The sequence below is a fragment of the Corvus kubaryi genome, unplaced genomic scaffold (assembly GCF_017639235.1).
Source record: "Corvus kubaryi isolate FWS band 111438036 unplaced genomic scaffold, C.kubaryi_AGA036_p1.0 37284, whole genome shotgun sequence".
Lineage (NCBI taxonomy): Eukaryota > Metazoa > Chordata > Aves > Passeriformes > Corvidae > Corvus > Corvus kubaryi.
Genome location: NW_024581088.1, coordinates 7,356,245 through 7,367,374, shown reverse-complemented (window position 1 = coordinate 7,367,374; position 11,130 = coordinate 7,356,245). Strand labels below are relative to the sequence as shown.

Genomic DNA, 11,130 nt, shown 5'->3' with positions numbered 1-11,130 from the left:
TAGCAGCAAACATCTTGGGGAAGTTTCCACTGTACAGCTGGCAGCTCAATGGGGCTCTGCAACCTGCAGAGAGGAGCTTCTATTTTCAGTGCAGCTTTAGAAAGGCAAAAGATGAAGAATACTGTCCCCACTTCCAAGAACTCTGCATCAGACGGATGGGTATGGGCAAGGGAGATAAGAAAAGAAAGAAACCATCGAAACCCTCCCTGTTTACAGCATTTGTGGGAGAGCCCCACACTGTGCTCGTGCACCTGAAAGGTTATCAGTGAATTTCCTTCAGGTTTGGCTTTGATTGATAAGCTTCAAGTCACTCTGGACAACCCTTCTGGACTTCAAAGGATGGATTTTTTAAAAACAAACGAAAATTATGAAAGCAAAAATAAATTCACGTGTCTGAAATGTGTACGTGAAGCCAAACACCCAGGAAGGAAGGGAGGAGAATTGGATGGGCAGTGCAGTGAGCAGACAAAGCAACACAAGATGTAAGATCTGAACAGCCACGATTGCAGGAGACCTCTCAAAATCACACCACTGGCTGGCAGAGGGACCACAGGGTGCCAAAATCAAGACAAGCAGAGAACAACCCACAATGAGAGAATGGCAAATGCTGTTCCAGGGGTGCAGAGGCTCTGATTTACAGCCAGGCTCCTCCTGCCTTACTCGCAGTGCTCTGGAATCTGGGTTAGCAAAGCCTGCGGGTCCCATTAGGAACAAAGAACACGGGAAGGGCTGCGACAGGCGAGGATGGAGAGAGGGAAGAGCTGCAGCACACGCTCCAGCGGCCCCAGCAGCTTGGGAAGAAGAAGGTGACAGCAGGCTCCGAGTGCTTAATGAGCACAGCCCAGCTGCCAAGGCACGGGCGCTGGCAGCACAGCTTTTCTACCTGGAGATGGTGGCTAAAAGGCTGGCATTCAGGAAACGGGAATAATACCAACTGTAAACATTGAGGTTTTCTATTAAAACACTCAAAAATCAAGTTCACGGCGCTGTACACCGCCCACGTTCAGCGAAAGGGAGGAAACAAAGACACTCCTGTCTCTCTGTGTGAATTTCTAATGGAGAGCTCAGCTCCCTTTCAGCAGGAAATCTGCTCGTGGAATGGCACCGGGGCTGAGGGAGCAGAGCACGGCTCATCCATAATGCAGGAACACCCACTGCGCCGGAGCCTGTCAGGAAGGACAGCACTTCTCAATATGAACAACAGTACTCTGGGAGGCGGATGGTTAAAAATATATACCCTATGCCTGTGCCACTATAAATTATTGACTGTACAGGGAGCTGGAAGAAAGGATTCAGTGCCATTAATAATTTATTTTCTAATCCAAACGAAGATGGAATTTTATGCACCACTTATTACCAGCGCCACAACTGGAAAAACTCACTGCACTTCCCACTATCTGAAACCAGAACTGCCTTTCCATTTTCAAAAGTTTTTTTGAAGTTTCTCCTTTAGCTTGAGATATACAGTCAAAGCCTTCCCTTGAGAGAGCATCTGGTCACTCCTGAATATTTAGTAGGCATTAAGGATACAGAGATGTATCTCTGCTTTAAAGCAGAGTTTCCAGGCACAGCACGACAGCTCTGCGAGGAGGAATCCCTCTCTTCCCTCCCAGCCTCATGCACACAGACATGTATCACACTGCCAGGCAGCTCTGCCGGTTTGAGAATACAAATTTGGAGTGGCATTGAAAGATTTAGCATCAACTGCAAAATACCAGGTACAGGTGGATCCTTCAGGCACGACACTGCCTGGCTGGAACACCTGAGGGAGGTGGACCAGACCACAGTGGTGCTGGAAAGCTACAGGGTAACAGAGCCCTGTATGTCCTGAAGACAGAAATTCAGAGAAAGATTCTCCTTTTTAACACTTACCTCTAAAGAAAACTAGCCTTGTTCCACCTGGTGAAGAACAGCAGGAAAAAAAAGACCACAATTTAATCAGCCCCCTCCCAGACAGGAGATGAGTCCAGGACTGCACACACAGGCAGGAGGAACACATTCCATCAAACCATTTTAGGTCAGGAAATGCTCCATCACACCTGATATTTGATATAAAATGAGAATACACTGATCTGTGTGTTCAGGGACAATTCCAAAGTGATGAAATGAATCCTCTCTGCATATTCCCTGAAGTTTAGGTAAGCAATGATTGTCAAGGGGAGAAAGAACCAAGCACCTTGCTTAGAATTCTAATTTATTATTAAATTACATATCAAAGCCTTTTTATTTTTTAATACATACAGAGAATGCACAATAGGTGAGAACAAAAATAATTACAGTTACAATAGAAGTTTCAAGAATGTATATGAAAAGAAAAAAAAACTCAGAAAGTGCAATCAGAAACTCATTTACAAGGTCTGGGATGTTTTGTGAGAAAGGGCTTTGTTTTGGGTGTAGCGTGTTTATTTAACTGCTTTCCTCACTCAGCTGCTTCTGTACTCAGAACTAAAACATCACCACTGGTTCAAATGTGCAGTGACAGGAGAGGTGCAGGGCACAGAGGGGACTCACAGATATCACCTAGGACATGGCTCAGTTTGTATCTCAGTGCAGTTTCCTGTCCTGCACATTTCATAATCCAATTTTGTTATAAGGAGTTTCAGAATCACTTCCTCCTTCAGCACTGACAGCTGTTACCTCTCCTTCCTGTCTCAAATGAAAGCTTTGGGACAAAACCAGTAAAAATAGGAAAAGGTTGTGCCTCAAGTGATCTTGGGAAACAAGCTGCTACATTTAGAGAGTTAAAACTCTCATTTAGTCATGACTAAATGAGCTGCACCATCAGGAGTGGTGGAGCAGCCTCGGCTCTCTGTGCAGCAGTTTTGGGAAAGCAGCACCTCAGGGGACACAGCCCTGGAGAACAAGCTGTGAACAATTCATCTGACACTTTCATATCTCCTAAAAATCTACTTTTGCTCTTTCATTTTCAACATCCAGCAAGGAACTGACTCTTTGCACACTAACCTTAAGACCACTCAACGAAAGGACTTCTAAAGTACAAATGAAAATTCTAGTTGATTACTCAGTGTCATGAATCCAGCAGGAATTTATACCTCACTTTGATATGCAAAACTCCTGATATCAATACTGGTTAAGAAAAAAATGTTGCCCAGGAAGGGCAAACTCATCTTTCCAGCAGCAGAACAGTGCCTGGTCAAGGTCCTGGCACTGTCCTCGGGAGAAGCCACAGCTGTGGACACAGTTCTGGGTGTTGCCCACATGCCATTGCTCTGCTGCAGCAACCAGAGACTGAAGATCAGATAAACAGGTAAAAAATAGTCTAAAGAACAGGGATAAAAATATTCCCACCCGTGTGAAGTGTGGCATCAACGTTACCAACAGGATCCTTTGTGTTCCAGTGCCTGGCCAGGTTTGAAGAAGCTGCTTATCTGGTAGGAAGAATGAAGCAGAAGTTTAAAAAGTGTCTTTGTGTGTGTGTGAAATGTGCCCTGCAGAAGTATCATGGGTTTTCCCCCTTCATTTCAGTGCTCAGCAATGATTTTCTTAGCACAGTTCTGTTTGGCTGAGTTAGGAAACTGCCACTTTGGCAGGAATTGCAGGAATGAGAATTCTTTAACCACATCTTTTTTCCTCAGTGCAGGAAGAACCACACAGAATGAAAAACTCAGAGAACACATTTAGCAACAGGAGACAGACAAACCTGTATTTTGGGATTTGAGGCGGAATACTACAATCCATTGTGTTCATTTTCCAGTCTATTGTTCTGACCACAGCTCCAGGTTGTTGGAGATGAGTTATGAGGCCAATTCTCCTGATTTTGGAAGCCTTTCCCTGGGCCAGATGCAAACACACCCCTCCAGGGAGCACAGCACAACACTCACCCTGCCAAATGATGATGAAGGGAAAACTACAAAGATTATTAACTGTATTTTTCAACACAAAACTGACTCAAAACCAGCACAAACAAAAACCATGGAGGGGCTGCCAACACCGAAACCATTTCCAGTAAAGCTTTATCAGAGATAATTCAGCATATTTCCATTATTTTATACTAAAATAGATCAGTTCCTCCATAACATTTTCATAATATGAAAAATCAATTATGTTTACATATTTATTATAATCTACATTTTTTCCATAGCAGCTTTTTCACAATAAGATTAAATATATGCACCAAATAATCAGTTAAGTCCAATAAAAAGACTTGTTATAAGATTAAATAAATGAATTTATTTATGGTACTGTAGATCTTATATTGCCAACTATAGAGCAACCAAATCCTACAAATCCTAAACAGATGCACAAGTGCTGATCAGGGTCCCTTAGGGTGGAGGAGGAATCAAAGAAAAGGCAACAGGGAGAAGAAGTTTGATCTCCCAACACACAGATCCATTAATAACCCTCCTTTATCCATCAAGCTTTTTCATAAGCCCCCTTAATAAACACTTCATCTCTAAATGGGAACGTTCCCAAATCAACCAAATAATCACCCTTTATTTAAAATACAAGCCCCACAGTTTTACATGTATTAATTCCAAATGCTTCCAAATCCCAGTGGCAGGATGGCTGATTAGAAGCCTTTGTCGACTTTTTAACACAGGGTTATTAAGTCTGCAAAGAAGCCTTTAAATCCAGACATTTGGGTGTAACAGTGTGGGTTTGCACACTACACAGGCACAAGTCTCTACTCCCTCCAACTCACAGACACTATAAAATGAAGTAAAAACTTGTGCCTGTCCCGCTGGACTCTGTTCCAGAGGAGAACCTGGGGACTGTGTGACCTTTGTGGGTGATGGAATACATGGAATCTGTTAGGAGCACTGTAAGTGGATTGTGAAAAGAGTTAATCAAGTTCTTAGAAAGGTATTTCAGTGCCAAGGCTTGAATTTATTGCGTTATGATATGACAGATGGAAAAGTGCTGTTGAAAGAGCAGAAAATCCGTAATCTGGGAAGCTGCAGTATCAAAGCCACTGCAGATGTCAGCTTTATTTAGAGACAAACATAACAGTGTTCTTTTTGTTTGTCTGGACCAAAAAAAGGTGTTTTTTCCCCCCAGATAATGGTAAATAATACTTGTTCCACTATTCATACATTCAGCTCTTTGCTAGGAGGAGTTATGTCCAAAACCTTTGCTCACAGACACCTTTGCCTCAGCTATAACCATCATCATTTTCATTTCTAATGGACAGTTTAGATCATATCCTTCTTACTGCACTATCAGAATAACTTTACCTAAACTACAGTATAGACTCTGTAAACTGCTTATCGTGTCTTTATAAAGATCTTTATGATGCCAGCCAAAATCAAAGTATTTGCACCCAAAAGATTCCTTTAGGTGAACTCATGTTTGGTCACTTTTCAGACGACTGAACACTTGAGTAAACAGCTGCTGGGACACCGTGCTCCCTTTTTACACAGAGGGACTTTTGTCAGTCCCTTTAAAGCCACAAGAAATCTTATGATCTCCCTCAGAGGGTACTTTATTCATATTCTGTGCAAAAAGTGAACAGAAAACCCCCCCCTTTTTTTTTTTCTGTTAACTTCGAGGACTTTGTGTGAAGCACGGTTTTCACAGCACAAATTATGCAGAAATAACTAGAATCTCAACCAGGAGTTAAAAAGAATTACAGAACATGTATTTAGTAGTAAAGCAACCTGAAAGCTTAAAGCTGCAATATTCATCTCTCAGGGTGAAACTCAGTACTGGGCTGGGATTAGAGGGAAAAGCCTTCCTACTGAGCTTCCACCCAAGCCAAACTTAATCCTTTCCCACTCCCCAGCACTGCTGAGCACTGGAACTGTTCCCCCAGTTCTGGTTAAACATCCCATGGGCACTTACCTTGCAGTGAGAAAGGGAATTAAAGACAAACAAATCCCACCAAATTTAACCCAAAGGAAGGTGAACGGCAGGGGAGGAGAAACACTGCAGCTTCAGCCCAAGCCCAGTGCCACAGTCTACCATCAGAAGCTCCAGACATCATGCTGACAGCCCCAGCCACGAGCAGGCTGTGGAAGTCTGACGCTTCCCCCACTCACTTTTCCTTGGCTGGGAGGAGGGAAGGTGGTGATGAGTTTTAGCAGAGTCCAGGGGGGGAAACATCCATCAATGGAAAGCGTACAGCAGCAGTAGGATGGTGCAGACGCCAATCACGCCGCCCAGAATGAGGGAATCCCGTCGTTTCCGGAGGTTGATCCTTTGGATCAGGCTGTTCACTGCTGGAAAACGGTCTTGGAGGGGTCTGAGTCAAGGTCATAGCAGCAAACAGGAATTCACTAAGCAGCCCCAAAGCCTGGATGGGGAAATGCCAACACTGCAACTACTCCCAAGCTGGGGAAGGCAGGAGCAGTAAAACCTGATGGATAGGGAGCAGGATTACAACTGCACTTCACTGCTTACAGACCAGCAGAGAAAAGGGAACAGCCCAGAGCTCACATTTACACAGAATTCACCACCTGATCACCCCAATTACCAGCATTTTAATCTCCAGTATGTGAGGCTTAGTTACTTTTACTAATTGTGTTTAAATGAGAATGAAAAAAAAAAAAAAATGGGGCAGTTATATAAAACATCTGTGGAATTTCTTCAGTGGGATCCTGTTCCTGGTGAAGGAAAATGCCAACCAAAGGCATTTGAGTGAGAAAATCCTGCAGGTTGCATGACCCACACGCTGTGCAAGCTCTGTAAAATCATGACGGTGTAAATCTATCTTTTAATGTACAAAATACAACTGCCAACAAGACCATCAGCTTCAGAGCTTCATGTCTTTGGAATCAGGAATCTTTTCGAGGCCAAAGCTTATTGAATTTTTTTGGTTGCTCTTGCCAATTGGTAAGAACTGTAATGAAATTTCTGGGTTACCAAGATGCATCTTTCCAGATGTCACGTGTCTGATCAAACAGTGCTGACGTTGTCCATTGACAGAAGGGAAGGAATAAGTGGGAAAACCACAAACCTGCCTGACTTGACAACGTAGCACAATCTTTAGCCCTGAGACAGAAAATGCACGGCAACCAACTAACCAAAATCTTAATTAACATCTACAAGAGGACAAACAAGAGGACACTCAGGCCCTGACTACTCTTAGCTGCAAACCACAGCAAGCACTGATGAACACCAAGCTTCAGCTTTTTTGAGAGCAAAAAGCAGGACCTGAAATGAAATTATACTCTACAAACACATACAGCAGGGAAGGCCATAAAATTCAGATCTCTACCTGAAAATTAAATTCCGTTCATTTTTATGCAGTGCCCAAATTTGACCAAAACCAGCTTATTCCCCATATTTCCCATTAAGATGCTTCAGTCAGCTTACCAGGTGAGACTGATAAAAACCTGGCCTGTTTGTCACTGATGACAGGACAGGTTCTACAGCCACTGACACTGCTGATCTCCCAAATGAGAGAGTGAAAAATTGTACCATAACTCTTCTTCTGCACCAGCAGCACCAATTTTTAGGAAAAAGGATACTTGCCAAGGTATTCATCTTGCTATGTATTGACTTCAACATCCCTCTCTGCGAAGTCATATTTTCTTTTGTTGCCATGGCAATGCTGGGGAAAGAAAGAGGATCAAGTTGTTGGTGCTAAGAATAATCCACAGCTCACACAAGAGGAGAACAAGCAGGCAACGCTTCTTCAGAGGACAATGAATGGGGTGAAGCAACATGAATGAAACCACAATTTTTCCATTAATCTCTATCCTTCGCAGTTAAACGATTTCAGTTTTATGTAAGCTGTTAACAGTGGGAAACGCTGAGATTTCTTGAAACAGGCAGGGTTTGACTTTGCTCCTCCAGCCCCAATGAAAACTGGTATCACCCTATAAGCAACATAAGAATTATGCTCTTGTGGCTTAAGCTTTAAATTTAGAAGTTTGTTTCATCCCAAATGATGCTTCCATCACAGCACAGATAAAATCAGTTTCTGAGACCTGGTCCTAATTAAGAATATCCCCCATGGTATATAAGTTTTCATTTTCTTTGTTTCTTTGGACTAATGCATGTCCAAGCTGTATTTTTTTATACAAATATAAAGAATACAATACAGGCGAACATAAAACAGAATTTCCCACTTCAAATTCAGTATGTTTTGGAGGTCAGGAAAAAAGCAACTCTGCTCTTGAAAACAAGATATTAAATGGAGATTACAAAGAATTGCTCAGTTGACAAGTTTGGGCTCTGAAGACACAGTGCCTGAGAAAGAAAAGTATGGCAAATGCTGCTCTCCTTGCTGGCATGTGTTTCAAAAACACATAAAGCAGGACATAAATACAACAAGGCTGCATAATAACTCAGAAAAGTCACCTCTGCTGCTGTTGACTTCATCTACAGGAATAACAATGATTAAAACAAGTTCTTGGACGAGTTTGTGAGCCTTAAATATGGAGGGGAAATGTTCTGGAGGAGTAAAAGTTAAGTGGAACCATACAACAGATAAATACAAGAAAAGGAAACTAAAGCTGTCATTTCAGAGATAGGATAATGTGAAATGCTGCTTTTAAGTGATACAAACATACAATTTTTCAATACAGGTATTTTAGTCCTCTAAAGTAAAAGGCAACAAACTCGCAAAACCACTACAAGTTTGCTGTTAAGAAGAGAACTCAGGGAATTTTGAATTACTAAGAATCAAGTTAGAAAAAAAAAAATTATTTTCTATCTGCACACAGAAAGGTTCAGTAACCTGCAGATTCCAATCTCCCTCCCCCACACTGACTTATGTCCAGATGAGGTTTTAATAGAGTGTCTCTCAAAGCACTCCTGAATTAAGCCCCATACTTCTATAAGATGCATCCAATGACTCATTAAAACATCCATTCATTCACAGAAGTGAAAACACAAGATGAGTGCCAATATATAAAGTGCTCCTGAGCCACCTCCAAAATGCCTCTAGAAATAATTATTCACAGAACACAAGGTTCCTGCTTTAACATCTGGGGAGTGAAACTGCCCATTTCATATAAAAAGGCAGGATGTAAAGGGTTAAGAGATTGAAACCACCTTCATTTCTTTTATCCAGTATTTTCAAGAATTTAGCTTGAAGGGCTGGGTTTTACTGGAGAACTCTGAAGGAAAAAAACTGGGTTAATTACCATTTTTAATATGATACGGTCTAGTAATGAAATGTAATTGTGATATTCATGAACAAGAGTTTAACTGGATTCCAGCTACTATTAAAAAATCAAAATTCAAGCAAAAAGCAATGTTGTTCATGTATAATTTGATTATTCAAACCTTGAGCTGGTTTAGATCTGTAAAGGAGATTATTAAATTTAAGAAGCAGAAGAAAACAGAGTTCCTGGGGACCGGTCCAGCACTTGATCTTGTATCTTGAGCACTGCAGCTTCCTCATATCCTTCATCAGATGGTTTTGGTTTCATTCCCATCCCTGACATATGTTCATTGACTTGCTGTTGCCATTGCCTCACTGACAAATGCATATTTTAAAAAATTAATCACATTCTTCCCATTCACAATATTGGCCCCATTTCGTCACTCCCCACCACAACCTCCCCACATCACCACGACCTGGTTCTGATGTCCTGGAACTCGTGCGTGACGTTTACGATAAAAAGATGAAACGTTTCTTACTGGAATCGAGATGACCCCGATTTAACATTTCGCTTGGAAACCAGCAGGAACTATGCTCAGTGCTGCACTGGCTGGAACTACCAGAGCTGGGTGTAAACCAAGTTTCTAAAACCAGATGGTATCTGGCCTGCTCTCTATATTTAATATTAAAGCCCTGCTCAAGTACAACGCTCAGCATTGCTGCACTACTGGAGAGATCTCTCCTAGCTAAGTCCAAGGTCACAGCCATAAAACACCCACCTATCTCTTCCCCAGATCAGCAGGAGTATCTCAAACTCCTGTGCTTGGAGCCGTATTTCCCTCAAAATTTCTCCCACATTCCAAGTTTGCCCTTGATTGTTCAGCAGTGCCGTGGGTATGGGAGCGGCCAAATTTCCCTCCAAAGCAAACCTAACTGCTATTTGTACTTAGTTTGCTGTTTTCACTGGCATAAAAACCCCAGGGTAATAAATACTTCCAGGCATTATCCCAATTGGACAAGTCTAACAGCAGAGATACACTTTTGAATGCTGCCTGACTTGGAAGCAAAGAGTTTTGACTGAAATGAATGTTTAAGCTGTTGCTATTTCACCCCGCACTGCAGCCACATCCATCCAATGTCACCGAGGGAAATGTACCAAAAAATCAGCTCCTGGCTTCACCCATTGAGACACATCAGTCAAATCTACACTGCTGGAGAACTAAAACAAAACTCTAAAGAAAGAAATTGTTTTATTAAAAATCAAATAATTCACGTATTAGTGGAACTTCTGCTTCATTTTGCATGCCATGAATCATACTTGCTCATTGAAATTCATGACAAGGTCTATGATTAAGGGAATGGACTCTGTGACTGTGCATAGAAATGAAAGCTCTAGGTTTAAATTGGTAAAAATTCTGATTACATCACTCATTCTTTGTTTGGAGATACACTTCTATATTTGTATCTCTAAATATACACATATGTGCATGTACCAATGTATGCCTACACACAGAACCCTGCAAATTACTTTAAAGAGTATTGTTTCTTTTGATGAAGCCTTGGATGAAAACAGAAGAAACATTTCCCCAGAACTGCAAGTGATTTTGCCTGGACACACTGGCAGGGTGTTGTGAAATGAGAGAACTCTCAAAACGTAGCTCATGCCTTTCCATTCTGAAAAGTCAACATTTAATGCAGCTGAGTTTTTCCCTTTTATTAAATCCTAATTGCTACCTAAAGAAATAGCCCGAATACATAAGGAGATGATTTTTTAAAAATTAAATCTATGGCTTTGGTCTGGCTTCAGTCCAATCTGTCAATACACAAACACTGACAGATCAGGCCTCAGAAACAGAGCTACAATAAAATCCTAAGAAACTTGTCACACAGTACAGGCAAAACTATAAAAAATATTCCAACTGAGCCAACATAAAAACACACGTTGTTGGAAAACAAGAAATAAATGGTTTGCTATTTTGGAGAAGTGATAATGTTTGAAAATGAAAACCTGAGAACTCCAAACATATTAAGCAAAATCTCTGCTTATATTTAAATCTGGCCAAGAGAAGTGAACGCTGTTCCAAAAGAACTGCAGTACAAAGTATCACATCCCACTC

The 11,130-nt window shown here is 41.6% G+C and overlaps 1 protein-coding gene across 2 annotated transcripts in view; it reads right to left on the bottom strand.

The window, feature by feature from the left end:
• Positions 1-2,173: 2,173 nt before the first annotated feature.
• GOSR1 (golgi SNAP receptor complex member 1) overlaps positions 2,174-11,130 on the bottom strand; it is a 29,029-nt gene continuing 20,072 nt past the window's right edge. For both annotated transcript variants that reach the window (XM_042026271.1, XM_042026272.1), the window contains exons 8-9: positions 7,431-7,513; positions 2,174-6,191 (exon numbers count right to left, since the gene is read on the bottom strand). In XM_042026271.1, the coding sequence (XP_041882205.1) occupies positions 6,067-6,191; positions 7,431-7,513 (208 nt within the window). In that variant the 3' untranslated portion in view covers positions 2,174-6,066. The remainder of the gene's footprint in view (positions 6,192-7,430; positions 7,514-11,130) is intronic.